The following is a 17017-nucleotide window of genomic DNA, read 5'->3' as shown; positions in this document are numbered from 1 at the left end:
CAAGATACGTAACTTGCCTTATATGTCAAGATAGACTGTCCAGAGGGACCGACAAAAAATACAGTTTCGGAAACTACACAATGCATCGCCATATGACTAGGTGGCATCCTAACAACTACAGTGCTGCACAGTTTCGTAACGACCTAGATAATCTCCCTATTATGGCCAGAAGATCTGTTGTACCGGAAGTAACGGGACCAGAGGGCAGGGAGATGGTGCCAAATATTCAAACGAGATTTCATGAAGTAAAACACGTCTGCGTACATTGCAATGGATTCATTTGCTACGGAGAAAGAAGCATCACTCTGATCAACAGAGCTATTGACTATCATATGCAAGTTTGTACGAAACGCCCCAAATAATAAATACTTTTTTTTTGTTTTGTTGCTCCTGTTGAGCCCTTTACAATGAATCGTTTTCATTGCCCCCTGCAAGAAAAACCCAAAAAAATATAAAACTGTTCAGAAAAATTCAAAAAAGTAAAAAAATGTTCAGAAAAATAATAAAAAAAATATAAAACAACAAAAACAATAAAAAAAAAAGTTCTTTTCAGAACTACCTCCCCGTTATTAAAAAATTGGTACAATATTTGGAACTGTGCCAACCTCTATTTCTCGTAGTTCGCTTCCCAGTTCGCTCACCGGTACGCGAACCGGAAGTGAACCAAACATTTTTTTTAAAAAAAAAGAACAGTAAGTATAAGGGAAGGAAACAGACACTTATGTTAAAAGAAAGACAGCTATAGGGGAGTAAACTAGAGATACTATTACCCGTAATCCACTGCTGATGATGTCACATATTACATCATTCATGACATGCTCAGTGACATCATCAGCAGAGGATTGCGGGTTTTTTGGCAACGTGCCTTATCCACGGTTTAATAACGCTGCCTTTTGCTTTATATAAGTTTTCAAATTGTATTAAATATATACCAATAGGTCGTTATGAACCTTTAGGTAGTGCTTTTCTTCATGAGGTCTGGTCGCTTCCATACACATACAGATGTTTCAAAGATGATCAAGAAGTTTATCTGAATGGAGAGGAATGCACTGAGACGCCAGATCATTCACTAATGTGTAGGCACATACAGTTACACGGTTCATGCAACAAACACCGACCAAATATGGCTTGCGTGTTGCAAGGCACGCCAGTTCCTGCTATCATCCCCACGTTCAAGTTGTTGGAAAATGGTAGTTATTTGATGCTCAATAATGAAGATTGTTCTGGGTTAATTAAAAGTATTCCTTTTCTCGTAACAGTAAGTGAACGGGTTATTTGCTGCAGAAATGTTCTATTTCCTCCCACACATGAACATAGGGAGTTTTCAATCTGGCCACAAATACCAACCTTGGGAGCAGATTTCAACGGCATGGCAAGAATAAGAGCTCTTTTGTCTCAGAGAGAGGTGGCCTTGAGTTCGGCCCGTGAAACTTTCGTGCTTCACATAGCGAACACAAGTACAGAGGTGCAGACCCTTTTCAATACAGATTCGCCTTTCCATTTCAGCAAGATGGTTCGGACTATCTTTAACGCGTCCTCCACAAAGGGCCTGGCGCACTTTTTTAAAGTTGTTACCAGTGGTCTCGTGACTTCATTTGAGAAAATCTTTGGAGTCATCCCTGCTTTCTTTCATTCTATTTTTTTCCACTGTGCTTCGTGGATTCCCATTTTTACTTGCATTACCAGCGGACGCTCTTGTGCTTTTTTACATTTTTAAATATGGATGTCCCTCCTGTGCAAGCTCCCGCCCTGCAGCTGCTGACACTGTTCCGCAATCGCATGCTAGAATATTATGGCACAATGCCGTTGGCGATATTAAGCACGGCATATGGATTATCTTTTCGATTCTCCTACTTCACCTGTGTCCAGCCTGTATTTCACTGCCTGACCTGTGATTTCGATTGGGCCATTGATTTGTGTCTCTGCGGACCGGTTTCTCCTGACGTCGACTTTAATCAGCTGATGACTCCTATCATTACTCACGAGTTGGTTTGTCCTGGCGAAAGGATTATGGCTGTGGCATTGATGCATGGACTAATTGGTCCCTGGAATTTACTGGCGGCAACACAGTCTTTCTTGGAACAGAGCTTTCTTGAAAACCCACCGAGCTGTCCTCTGATGGTGATAGAGGATCCGGTGCCGGGAGAGCACGTATGTTCTTTTCCGCTTTTAAATTGGATGGCTGAACTCTTTTCGGATGAAGACGGTGACTTCCTATTGGAGGCTGTTGCAGCTTATTTTGCATACACAGTTATGTCATAGACCTTTTTCATGTTTGATATGCTGAGTACTAGCATTTCATTGACAAGTCATTGACTTATTTGTCAAGTTTTTATTATTTAGCTTGCCTATTGGCTTAAGACTCGATAAAGTACTTGGCTGTTTTATTTTTCTTTAGCATTAAATTGTCCTAGTTTTTAATGTTTTACCTTGCGGACCGTCCACATATAAAGTTGCAATCTGCTCTCATGAGATGGCACTTCTATTATCTTATTCAGTTCGTTTCCGGATCATGGGGAGGTGTCATCTAGGTCCTGGATATCTTTACACCGTGTTAAGTTAGCATGGGCTCATTACCGGTTTAAACGCCATTTTTCCTTTTTTGCAACTTCTGCACACGACACTTAGTTGTTGCTTTAGCTTTCAACCTAGTAGTTCATCGTGGTTTACATGAGAATAATATGTTATTGCTCTACTATCTGCTTTGCTTGTTAAACTATATCTGTACAGCGAGTGCTGAAGTTTCAAGAACAACACGATACAGAATTGTTATGAGGTCTGATCTCCACGACTTCATACTCATAACATAAGTGCAGCTTCTGCCAATTCTGGGCATGAGGCGGGTTTTATATTGCTTTGCCGAACACACATACACAACAGTTGATGCGGTTCACATGAAGAGAGAGCTGGTGTATGCTGATGTGATTCCTTCAAATCTAAGACACTAAAGTATGGGCACGCCCTAAACCAACACAAACAGACCTTCTTAGCAAATAATATAATATGTGTATTAGGGAGGGTGAGATATAAGCAGCCGCGGGCCGTGGAGGGAGTTACGGTGGGGCAGGGAGGCGGGGAGGGGGAGGGGCAGGGTGGAGCCATCTCCACCCTGCCCCTCCCCCTCCCCGCCTCCCTGCCCCACCGTAACTCCCTCCACGGCCCGTGGCTGCTTATAAGTGTTGCTAACTCTTATTCATTTACAGCATGTTAACATACTGTCACCATTCGCTTTTTATGTACTAGTAACTATGCTGGTAATTTTGCTACTGATAATATGTGTACTTGTATTATCTAAGATACTACGCCTGAGAAGACGGCATTAGTAAATAAACATTTCAAATACACATGTGTTCTTCTTAACTCCATGTTCTGGTTTCTAAGAAATATATAACGACCGACTGTTCATGAGTTCCACGTATCCTGAGGTACTATAAGTTCATATTCTGGATTGTCTAAACATTGAGAGTTTGTTATATCCAATGTGACACTGTACCTAGCTTGCTAAGGGGTTTTTGATTACTAAGGTGAGTTTTGGGGCAGCCTAATTCGCCGAGGTTCCAATCCTCTGTCCACAGTTCTGTGTGAGAACAGAAACCCTGCGACAGGGGCACCCCCGACCCTTGCTGGAGCTTCATCACACTTGCGATACAACTCCAGCAATGCGCCACCTTTACGGCACAGATACATCACGCATCTGTGCTGTTTTTGCCCCATGATGCGCCGCATTGTAAATGCAGCACACCATAGGTGACGGAACAGCGGCACAGAATGACTAACACATCCCTGGTGATGCGCCAGTCATCATAAATCTATCCCTATGCTTCTTATCTTGTTAGAGATGAACCGCCATATGTATCATCAAAGTTTTTTGCATTTCCTAAATAGCGAACTTTAAGGAATAAATAGCGATTCTTTACCATTCCTAGTTTGCGATGAGCTATTTGCTAATTACAAATTACCCATTCATTTCCTTCATTTCCATAGGGCGGTTGGACTCACTTTTAGCTCGAACGGCTGAATGGATTTCCACGAAACTTGGCAAAATTGTAGGGACTGGTAGCCCGATGTGCCTTTGCTATGTCTCAAGATATATGCTCCAGTGGTTTTTACGAAAATTAACTTTGAAAAATATATATTGGGCTACATTGGCCTATATATATGTTGGAGCCCAAATGTAGCCCAATGTAGCCCAATGAAGCCCAATGAAGCCCAATGTAGCCCAATGTAGCCCAAAGATGGCCGCCAGAGACAAAAAAAACAAATGTAGCCCAAATATCAGCCAGATGTAGCCCAACTATAGCCCAGTGACAGAATGACCAATCAGCTTCGCAAACCTCCGTTACGCGAAGCGGAGCGCTGTTACAGATATATATCTTTTTTTGAACGTTAGTTTCTCAAAATCCACTGGAGCACATATATTGAGACCTAGCAAAGGCACATCGGGCTACCAGTCCCTAATATTTTACCAAGTTTCGTGCAAATCCATTCAGCCGTTCGATTATTATTATTATTTTTTTTTGCCCCGCGGGGCCCTTTTAAAACCTCCACATCAAACCTAGGGGGTCAGCGAGGATCTACTATGCCCCCTTATGGTAATTTGCCCCTTCGCTTTGGCCTCCTCTTGTCTCTCGATCCTACCGAGAGACAAGATGGCGGCCGCTACGGACTGTTTGGAATGTTTACAGACGCCGGAGAACCAATCAGCTTCGCTTCACAAAGCTCCGTTGCGCGAAAAGTACGCGTACTGGAGCGCTGCCCGGTCCGCTGTTACAGATATATATCTTTTTTTAAACATTAATTTCTCAAAATCCACTGTAGCACATATATTGAGACCTACAAAAGGCACATCGGGCTACCAGTCCCTACAATTTTGCCAAGTTTCGTGCAAATCCATTCAGCCGTTCGGGCTAAAAGTGAGGCCAACCGCCCTATGGAAAACTCAATGTTAAAAACACGTTTTGGGACCCCCCTTTTTTCTCGACCCCCCCTGGACGAACCCCCCCCCAATTTTCAGGGGCTGCTCAGAAACAAAATGTGCCATTTTCCTGAAAATTTCAGCCAATTCCGTCCACAAACGCCAAAGTTATTTGACATAGAATTTTCAAAAATCCCATAGAGAAAAAATCCTAACTATATATACCTACTGGCGACCGCCATAAGGTAATATATATGATTTATTTATAAAATATTTTATTATCTTTATACATGTAAAAAAAGTAATTTTAAAGCTTTCGAAAATAATTATACAATTGTATTTAATTCTATAGATAACCACTAGTAATGTATTTTACATATTAAATCAAAATAAACATTATACTTAAGTAGGTTTTCTTTAAAATAAATCCTTAAAAAATAATTTAAATGAATATATTAAAATACATATATTTACACTATTTAGCTTTTGAATGCTTAATTCCAAATTAAAAGTGCTGTAGATTTTTTATTTTGTTCCTCATTTTAAATATACATATAAAATGAATTTACATTTATATTGCTTGTCAAAATATTTTTGCTATATTCATAAAAATTTAATTATTTTTAAACATTTTTCTTTTTACTTTTCCATAAAGCGATCTCCACCCTGGTGGCAAAGACCTCCACCTACATATGAAAAGTTACTAGTAGTAACTTTACACGTGTACTTGCCTCCAACACCTGTTTCACTTGGTAGTCAAGGTACACTAGAAAATAGTGACTTGCCAAGTAGTAAATTTACTATGTGTGAGTAAGGTATGCACTCTTAGCATGTACTTCTCAGCGTGTTAGAATTAGCAGTGTGATATCAAATAATCAACTTTTTAATATTTACCTATGTAGACAACACAATATTGACTTGCACTATATTGTTAAGGCAAGTTGATATAAAGTCTGAATAGTAAATCGTTACTTCCATGTGCATGCCAATCTTGACTATATAATGGTAGTACATATTTTGGAGTCCATGCACGTGTAAGTCCAGACTTCTGTCCTTGATATTTTGACCACAATCGAACAACAGGAGAGTAAGGGTATAAGTTATCACTCTCTTACCCCTAGTATTAATATTGATAATCAACAGGAGAGTGAAACAACAAAGAACCACCTCAGAAATTCATGTGGGGGATTAACTGGGAAAGAAAAGTGAGGAAAAGGCACACAGTGTGATTATTTAAGAAGAACCCTCACTCACCAACCTAGTGGTGACATGCTTCACCATCGGGTTCCCACTGGAAGGACCTAGCGTCCCTCCAGTGTGCTACAACGCCTGGTTACAGCGGAGCTGGTTCTTGTGAGTGTTGGAGTGGTAGAAAAACCCAATTGTGCTAAGTGAGTGCAAAAAAAGGGGGAATTAAAAAAGCGTAGTTGTGACTGTTAACTATTTTATTAATAGTCCAACCAACACTAGTTAAAAACAGGTGATGAGTGGACTCATAGGTGTGATCTCATTTATTAGAGACCCCTAGTCCTCAAATTAGTCAAAATTTGCTCAACATGTTTCAGCTTATTGAGCCCGAGTCGCTCAGCATTCTTCAGGACCAGTAATGTAATCCTCCGGCGGTATGCACGCACTAAGGTGCACCCAACCGTGAGGATATTAGTGTGAAAAAGTAAAATAAAAAGTGAGAAGTAAAAAGTCTTACTTATACTCACGGCAAACGCCGTTTTAGGCTTGCTCAGCTATTTTGCTGAGGCCAAATACCTGTTGGGAGAAAAATTGTTTATCAGGCAAAAACAAAGGATGAACCAATTCAATATTAATTCAACCCTTTGTGGAAACAGTATCACATTGTTCCCTTCACCACATTTCACCCATCCCAGTGGTTTAGAAGTGACAAATACGTGAAGTGCTAGATCTATGCTTTCTGCTAGGTTTCACAAACAAATGTAGAAATATATGTCACATAGGCCAATTAATTTGTGGCAAGCGTGAATTATCAATAATCCACATTGGTGATTAGCTATAACAAGGGTAGGGTCCAGCGTGTTTCATTAAGCTGAACTGCAAACCAACTTAAAAATAAAATGAAAATGAAGCCAAGGCACTAGTAAAAAAGTGCTTAAAAAACATGGAATCTCCATCGGATTCCTTTCATCATTTAAATGTCCATAGGAAGATAAAGGCTTCTCAACTAACTCACAGAAGGCGCCTGTAGACGCTCTACATGGGCGGACACGGCAGGGCGTTATCTTCACGCCGCGTTATCTGTAATAGTTATAAGAGAAAACAAACAAATCATAGACAAAGTCTTTTTCAGGACGTCTAAGTAAAATAGCCAAATCAGTGATTGTTAGGATCGTCGGTCTGTAAACCCGACCGATAACCTTTCAAGCAGAGCTATGCAAACGTAACTACTTACTAAACTAAGACTGAAGAGTTTTTTTGAAAATAAGAACAACGAATCAACTAACCTGACCAAGAGTGATACACCTTTCAAATTGAAATCTAACTTTACGCCTCCAACACACTTGAAATCTCCAGAAATCCTTGCTTTTGAGCAGGCTGTACGACACGAGGTAGAATCTTTAACTTGCCCTGTTGTATATAAAAACCTGAAAGCAACAGAATACCAGGCAATCCAGTCATTGAAGAAAAACATCTCAATCGTGATCAAAAGTGCCGGTAAGGGCGGGCATAGTTATTCAGGATAAGCAGGCATATGATCTTGAATGCAAAAGATTACTGACCAACATCAACAACTATACCCCTTTGACACAAGACCCTACGGAAAGCCTCCGCGACGAGTTTATAATCAAAATAGCTGAGCAAGCCTAAAACGGCTTTTGCCGTGAGTATAAGTAATACTTTTTACTTCTCACTTTTTATTTTACTTTTTCACACTAATATCCTCACGGTTGGGTGCTCCTTAGCGCGTGCATACCGCCAGTGGATTACATTACAGGTCCTGAAGAATGCTGAGCGACTCAATAAGCTGAAACATGTTGACCAAATTTTGACTAATTTGAGGACTAGGGGTCTCTAATAAATGAGATCACACCTATGAGTCCACTCATCACCTGTTTTTAACTAGTGTTGGTTGGACTATTAATAAAATAGTTGACAGTCACAACTACTCTTTTTTAATTCCCCCTTTTTTTGCACTCACTTAGCACAATTGGGTTTTTCTACCACTCCAACACTCACAAGAACCAGCTCCGCTGTACCCAGGCGTTGTAGCACACTGGAGGGGCGCTAGGTCCTTCCAGTGGGAACCCGATGATGAAGCTTGATATTTTGACCTACAACTTAATCAGAATGTGTTTTTAGAAGAAAAGTAAGAAACATTGTGTTTAATTATTCACCATGAGATTATCAGACTGCACTGCAATAATACATCACTGTTGGACAAGTGTGACCAAGTGGTCATCAGCCATAAGTGAAAAAAGAAGGGATGGCATAGTTATCCCCATATCCTCTTGGCAACAATTTGTGTTTCCAATACTGAAAGTAATGCTACATGGCTCTCTTCAAAATGGTTACAAATGGAGTATGCACAATTCAGATTAGCAATGTTAATAAATACACTTCTACCTGTAGCAATAATGGCTGCTGAAAGAAGATGGGATATATGGCCAGAAGTCTTCATGGGAATACCATAAACAGGGCAGACTGGAGGACCCTTTTCAAACCAGTATTCCAAGATCTCACACAAAGCAAATAAAATGCATTTAATACTTTAATCAAACCATGACTAGGTTAGTCTGGGTGAACTATGGAAGGTGCATTATTAATAACTGAAGACTTCCCTTAATACACATTCCTACAAGGCATTTATTAAATGATATATATAAACACATCATTGGGGAGGGCCTAAGGGATATTTAAAGACCTACATAGGTTTTATCCCCCTTGTACCAGAATCCGATCAACCTAGAAAACCTATGGGTCTAACATCTGAATCATTTATCAGGAAAAGAGCTATTGTCTCAGGTTAGTAAGAGTACTAGCTCAAGGCGTCATCCAGAAGATGGTTAACCCTGTGTTAGCAAAATGAATACCTATGTTGGATTCCCATCAATATCATGTATGATCAATATTCTCATGTGGTCCTCCGTCCTCGGTCCAGTGTCTCTAGATCATTGAGACAAAGTGGTACCATCTGCGGACACATGGTTTACACATGACAACACAAGGACAACCATAAGAAACTGATAAGACGGGTAGGTGCAGTGCAAAATGATAAGTGTGTGAAAAGTTAAAATAGGATAGAGAATCTCATTCCAACTTTATTCTACCAAGACCTCTTCCTAATTAAAAACAAGGAACAGCGCAAATCAATACTCCTGCAGTTTAACAAATATCTGCATAGGGGCCGACATGTTTCAGCCTAAGCGGGAACTTGACCCTAGGCTTTCATCAGGGCCTCTGTTCTCTTAATAATGCGACTGCAAAAAAATGTGTTGGTGACAAAACTCAAAGGAATAGTTATATAATATACTTGAACAGTAAAGGATATGAGTCTCCAAATACTGTGGCTTCACTCCTCCATGACACCTGGTGATTTTATTGAATCTATAGAGGAAGAAACCAAACAAAACACAGGAAAAACCATCTGTAAGCAAAGGACCAAACGTGCCTTCAGTATATGTCTAACTGCAGTACATATAATCACTCACACAGAGTGCCCGGGGAAGAGACCTCACCTCGTCCTGGTCCTGGCTCAGGCGTAGTGAGACCCCGCTCTGTAAGAGGAAAGTGCACCGGGACTAAATATAGGCTGCGGGACAAATTAATCCACTGCAAACCTCATTTCTATGTGTACCAGTGAAATTACTCTCCCTTACTTACAAAGAACTTGTGTTTATTAAATGATGACAGCGTACTTAACTAGAAATGAATAAATTACTGTGTGCCTAATATTAGAGTTAAATGCATCGGGTCCGAAATTCATAGACCTTTCAACCACATGTCTACAACCCCACATGCAAAGGCATGTACAACTTTCAAATTTCACTGGTTACCAAGTGTACACTTGAAACATCTTTGTAAAATACGTCTTTCATTGAGCAAAAAATAAACATGTACATTTGCTCCTGCAAAAAATGTGCAGAGCAAGTTCAAATTAATTTGATAATGTATTTATTCTCGATAGACAAAACTTTATTTTTTCATTAAAACACCTCTTATGCTACAGCCCCACACATTTTGGGGCATTGTTATGATACCTTCCAAGATGCAACAGGATATGATTCTGTTTGTACCAGGAATTAATGTCTGACCATTTCAAGCATTGGAAGGGGACAGAGAGGAGTTTGTGACTACCCATTAATGTTTGTTTGTTGGTGTTTACAAGCTCATAGCCCTGGAACACCCACTTATCACCCTGTGAGTAGAAGTTTGTTTTAGTATTTCTGTCCATGACCATTTGTTTGCAATACTAGCTCTTTGTGAATGGGAGAACATAGATGTATAAATGCTGTCCAGTGTAGGCTTCAGACTCTGGATTTGTAGCCATTTTCATGTATTAGTTGAATACATCCCTACGCTTAAATATTACTGTGGCAGAATTTCTGTTAGACTTGCAAACATGTACACAAGCTTTACTAGCTGTCACTCTTAATAGGTTTTTATTTTCCTCCTTCGGTACTTAAATTTGATCTGCGAACATAGTACTATTCCTTACACTGCAAATATTCTCTTTCTTATAAAGTATATAGGTTATTTCTTAATAATAAATAGATTTTGAATGCAACAGTACATTGGTAAATATATATTGAATAAATGAGAACATTTATGTATGAGTGTCAACATTGTTGTTAAATAACTAACCTATGTTCTTGAACTAAATGTGTCTTTTAGGTCCACCAGGTCCACCGGGAGGTGTACGAATAGAAGATATTAAAGACACATCTTTAGTAATAACATGGAGCAGTGGAACAGACAATCACCAACCTATTTCCAAGTACACAATCCAATCAAAGAACATTCTTTCTGAAGAATGGAAAGATGCCAAGACAGGTATATTTTAACAATGAAGCGAGTGACCAATATGAGTAGACCAGTCCTATACGTTGTCCTTCTATGTCATGTGACATATTATATGTACGTAAAGAAAGTTAGCATGTGAAAACACAAATTACAAAACATCACTTAAAAAATTTGATAGTCAAAATCTCCACATCACATGAATTTATCCTACAAAAATGTTGATATATCCCGAAACCAAAGCAAATGACTCTAAATACGTCATAATTCGATTTAGAATATATAATCTCATCTGAATCCTATAATAAGCGAGACATAAATGTAACTGGACTTTTTAATGTAAAGGGGAGTATATTTGTGTAGTGCTTTACTTATGCAAAGTTGTATCTTAACTGCTTATGGGGTATCATTTAGACTGTTAAGCAGATCCAATTCCGCTGCAAATATTTCTCTAAGAGGGATAATTATTTGGAACATGCTCATTGTCAGGTAGCTGTGATTGTATGGTTGTGCGTCCTTATTGCATCCTAAAGTACCTGTGCATAATTACCAATCCCTGTCTATTCCTCTCAGGGTCTACCACAGAGGAGATGCATCACTAATCTCAGAACTGAACTTGTCAGTTTCAAACAGCTCTCTCCCATTTTATCGCAAATTGATGGCATGGCCTGCATACAACCTCATGATCCCCTTTCCACCATGCCAGACCGTGCCATTTGCCCCAATCTCCATATTCACATCAAGAATCTACTTAAGCCAAAACAAATGAGATTTTTATCAGATTTAAGCATCCTTTGTGTTCAATGCCGCCCCCCCCCCCCCCCGGGGTTCGGCACAATGGAATGAACCATCTTTTCCTCAAATTACTAAGCAGGAGGCAAAAAAACCAGAATATGTTCAACCGTTTATTTTGGGTGCACCACACATTAGGCACTGTACATTGTGGGACTCCATGAAAGAGCCCACTGAGCTGTAAACAAACCAAGAGGTAATGTTCTGTACGAGAACTGTAAATACAGTTGTCAAGTTAGTGGTGGGAGCATCTCATTCAGGAGATCCTCTCTAATGTAGGAGTCATTGACAGTAAGAAAACTTTCTGTCAAATAGCCATAATTCCACTGGGTATGGAGCAAAGATTCTCTGTTGTGCCAGAACGTCAGTTTGAGCAATGACTTGGAGACTGCCCTTGGTGGACCAGGAAAACACCACAGGCTAACAAGCCCAGCCTTCAATAGGCTGGCCCTAATATACCGTAGCCAAGGAATATCTAGGGAACCAGAATCAGGCAAGATTTCCTCCAGTCTCTGCAATAGGAAATAAGCTCTGGGGTGAGCCATATTCTCTGCCAATAAAATGGGGGATTTAACCCCACTGTGTCAGAGAGAGATATTGACTCAAGATCCAGCCTAAGTGGGAGCAAGGTTGTACTTATGGTGAGCCCTATCAGCTTTCTCGGGAAATGATTTTCTACTGCTATGAGGGAATACGTTCTAAGGTGTCCCCACAATTCGCCTCCATAACAGGCTGTCCCTAGCGCTTGGGAGTTATAAATTTCTAGAGCAGGGCTAATCGGTCGGAACTGAGATCTTAGTAGCGTCTTAATAACTTTTCCTGCTACTTGTTCCAATTTAAGACCACGATATAAAAGATGTGTATGCCACCCCAAATCCTCTGTCAATGTCACACCCATGTAGTTAAATGTAGATATGTATTCCCAGTGTATTTCCTCCTAACTTAGAGTTTGAACTGTTGTATCTCCCTGGGTTCAGAATCATACATTTCGTCTCGTTCTGAAGCCCCATAAGGAATTTAGAGAGGAGCAAAGTATTTTCTGTGAAAAGGAGAGCAGGGACCCTCATATTTGCCATCATTATTAGGGCTCCCAGTTTTATGGTATTTACTTTTTGGACATTTCCATTTGTAGTTATCGCTATTTACTTTTTGCTAATTGTATCTGTAGTTATCCATATTTATTTCGAGTTTTGTGAAAAGAATGAAGCTGAAACTGGTATATTTCCACATTTACTTAACCAATAAATATGCACTGATTCTTGAATACTTGACAGGTTTCAGTGATATGAACCCCTGCAGAAAATCCATGCACTTATATGAAAATATGCAAATTTCAGTATCAACCTTGAGCATGTCTGCTGTTGTTTAAGCCTCTTTACTAAAATTCCTTTCTTTTTTAACCCCCTTATATGTATCAATCAAGACAGCTGTTGGCCTGGCAGTCATGGTGGAGAATATTTAGAATCACTCAAAAAGCAACCCAATATCCATATTTACCCATATTTAAACATAAATTCAGACAAGAAAATAAATGGTTTTCTGTCCGTATTTATCTGTAAAAGTCTGTAAAAACGTAAAAAAAGGGACCCTTAATCATTATCACACCCCTCAAGATAATCAACAAGACCATTGATAAACAATGAAACAAGTGTGAGGGCCAGAACACAACCCGGCTAACCCCTCTGTTGACCGGGAAATGTTCTGTTAGTTCACCTGCACTACCACATTTTACTTGTGGGTAATTTTCTGTGTGCAGCCTTAGTAAGATGTCAAGCAGATAGGCTGGAACCCCTATCTTGGCAAGGACCTTCCACAGGATTTTTCTTGTAACTACATCAAAAGCCGAGCACAAGTCCACAAAGACAATGTATAATCAACCTTTTCCCAGGTTAATAACTTTCCAATACAGCATTTGGAGTCAAAACACCTGGCCCAAAGTGCTAACAGACCCCCTAAATCCTGCCTGCAAAGGGGTTAGTACATTGTTAGAGGCCAACCATTCCTGCAGTCTACATAGAAATACTTTGCTGAAATGTTTCTGTGCACTGTCGATAAAGCAGGTGGGGAATCTCAGGTGCTTTTTTTATGAATCGGTCTAATTTCGGCCTCTACCCACGTGGGGGGAGTTGTAGCCCCTTTCATAACAGCAGAAAATATTACTGAAAAATAAGCACTCCAAATACTTGGTTCATCACCAGGAATGTTATAGAGCCATGGGGCTTTATTTGAGACAATCCCTCCTATATCCTTTAGTACTTCTGGTGCTGTAATCTCAAGGGCGTCACAGCATTGTGAGAAAACAGTAGCAAATAAAGGACCAGCTATAGAGCTTGTGTGCTTTTCCCTACTGTCATTACAGGCCATTCCTAGAGCCCCGCATGCTTCAGCACTGGGTGTAGAGGGAACCCTGTTCCCATTATCAGAGTAAAGAATGGAAAAATGCTTCACCCAATCGCTGGCTGCAATATTACTATCAATGGCGCCAGACCCCTCCTTGCTTCCAGTTGTCACCAAATTCCAAAAGGAGCGATGGTCTTTGGTTCTCACAGCCTCAGGAATATACAATGTGAAAGCTTATATATGCAATCTTTAATAAATTTAAAAGGCAATACAGTTTCATATAATATATTTAAAGACTCAGGAAACCTTTTGACCACACAGTACTTAATGGTTCCTCGATGCAAGAATCCCTGGGATTCCTTGGTGGGACAACTATCTACAGGAAATCCTATAATGTGCAAATGTAGCCAGGCACCAAATGCATTCTTTGAATTTTTCTTTTGCTTTGGGCGAAGGCTGGAAATCTCTCCCACCTTTGCCAAAAAGGTACGTTTCCAGACTTCATGGTTTTCAATGTTATATTTAACACACTCATAGGAAAACTCAAAATTTCTGTCGTAAAACAATGGGAATATCCTCGTAAAAATGACACCAGACAGAAAAACGTACCTCTGAAATAGGTTAAAAAATCTGAGTCAGGTCCTTTTACCCTACTTAGAACCCACCAGTGTTACATTGTTTTGTTTGTTATTTATTTAGTTTTGTTTCGGTGTTGACAATGGTGCAAACTTACAGCCTTATTCATCAACGGGCCGTTTTGCGAGCCCCTAATAGCGATTCATAGCGAATCGCTATTAAGGACTCGCAAAACGGTATTCATGTAGGAATTGCTAAATAAATAGCAATTCCTACACATTCCTTATTTGCGAGTAGCAAATTGCTAATCGCAAATAAGGAATACCTCCCCATTCATTCCTATGGGCCAAAAGGCCCATAGGAATGAATGGGGAGTATTCCTTATTTGCGATTAGCAATTTGCTAAAATTGCTAATCGCAAATAAGGAATACCTCCCCATTCATTCCTATGGGCCAAAAGGCCCATAGGAATGAATGGGGAGTATTCCTTATTTGCGATTAGCAATTTGCTACTCGCAAATAAGATAGCGATTTAAAGGGTGCCAGGGGTGTCCAAAGGACACCCTGTAGCACCCCTTAAATGCAAATTGAAACTGGTGTTGCGCACACACATGTCCAAAGGACATGTGTGTGTGCAACATGCAACTTAGAAAAATGCTTTTAAAAGCATTTTCTAAGTTTTTGCTATTTACCGAGAGGTCTGACCTCTCGGTAGATAGCGGCCCGAAATTGCGAATTAGCAATTTAAAAATGGTTGATGAGTTGCATTTAAGGAATCTCAAATAGAGATTCCTTATATGTAATTCCTCGCAATTTAGCGAATTAGCAATTACCGAATTTTGCATTTGGGATGATGAATCCCAAATGCAAAAATTGCGCTCGCAATGGGCCAGATTCTCAGAATCTGGCCCTTTGCGAGCGCAATTCGGCTTCATGAATCAGGCTGTTGGCTACAAGGTGTAGTACAGTGCTATAAAGTAAACTTTTTTTATTGCAGTATGGATGGCTCAAACACAAAGTGCTGTGCATTTTAAAGTATTGTATATGTATGTATGTCTGCATGTGAGAATGGGAGTTTCCTGTTAAAATAAGATTACATTGATTCCCGTATGACAGAAAGGATGACTACACTATTTGCACGTGTTATTCTTCTGCTGCATCCCGGTTCAGTTTGTGTGGACGTTGTGAAATTCAATAGAGTACTGGACACCAGTTGATTTCCCCTTCTTTACTTTGGCAATTTCAATCTGCATATTCAAACTCATGACTCTGACTTTGACATTACTGGTGCCCTTCTAACTAGATGAGTAGTATCCACTCACTATTCTACACCTTTTCTTGAACAATTTTTCCTGTCACATACATGACTATCAGTGCCCCAACACCTATAGCTTAATTCTGTATCTTTAAAGAGAAATAGTAAGCAAGGGTCCTCTTTCCTTTACTTAATTGTGCTACATCTCTACGACGTTTCCTAACCTATATCCCAACATCCTAATTATCATAAGCAAAAATTCCATGGATACAACTGTAATGTAGAGGTGGTTACATCAAAATGAGAATAAACAGGTTCGGGTGAAATCCAATTTAAGTTTTATTCCAGCATCAACACGGGAGTGCAACCGGCTCTTCCAGATACCAACAGTCCTATGAATTAATTAACAGCTGTAGTTTAAACTGTAAGGATATCCTCGAGAGACACATCTCCAAACATATTTATGTTTGAAGATACAGTCTCCTCGAGGATGTAAGAAGTGGAATGTATTAACATACGGAATGTCATTACATCAGAATGATATCATGAACACAATAGAAAAGGAAGAAAGACTATACCTTACAACAACCTACAATAAATTCTACCATCTCAACACCCATGTAGTTATGTGGACTTATTTACACACCTGGAACATCAACACCATTTTTTAACTGAGCAGACATTTTCATGCCTTATCCGATGAAAGGCAAAATTCCCTGACCTACTCACCACATGAAAACTCTTCCTCTCCACCCATACCCCTGTGCTAATCTAGCCAAACCCACTCTCCTCCGAGCTTGCATTTGTCCTGGCAACACACACCACTGCCAATACTCTTTGACTCATAAAATACTCTGCACTGACAATCTTTAATAACTGTTTCCCCTTCACATATCTGTTTCTGTTTCTCTTGTTCGTCCTGTTACAACTGTCTACCATCTACTTGGTTTTCCTCAAAGGTAATATTCTCATTCCAAAACAAAAGCCATTTGCTTAGGGATTCCATGCAATCTTACTATAAAGCCATCTTAGATTGGGCTTAAACTGCCTGAATCAAAAGCATCAATCTGAGTAATCCTTGAAGCTGGGTTTTCATGAAGGAACTCAGCAGAGGTAATAATCTCACACTTTCATTAAAACCTTTTATTGAG

At 39.7% G+C, this 17017-nt stretch overlaps 1 protein-coding gene across 1 annotated transcript in view; it reads left to right on the top strand.

The window, feature by feature from the left end:
• CNTN1 (contactin 1) overlaps nucleotides 1–17017 on the top strand; it is a 664003-nt gene that overhangs the window by 334084 nt on the left and 312902 nt on the right. Inside the window, exon 15 of the mRNA XM_078674301.1 lies at nucleotides 10778–10936. Within this exon, the coding sequence (XP_078530427.1) occupies nucleotides 10778–10936 (159 nt within the window). The remainder of the gene's footprint in view (nucleotides 1–10777; nucleotides 10937–17017) is intronic.

Source organism: Lissotriton helveticus, chromosome 1_1 (genome assembly GCF_964261635.1).
Source record: "Lissotriton helveticus chromosome 1_1, aLisHel1.1, whole genome shotgun sequence".
Lineage (NCBI taxonomy): Eukaryota > Metazoa > Chordata > Amphibia > Caudata > Salamandridae > Lissotriton > Lissotriton helveticus.
The sequence above is the reverse complement of the archived record's forward strand: the minus strand, read 5'-3'. Positions and strand labels throughout refer to the sequence as shown.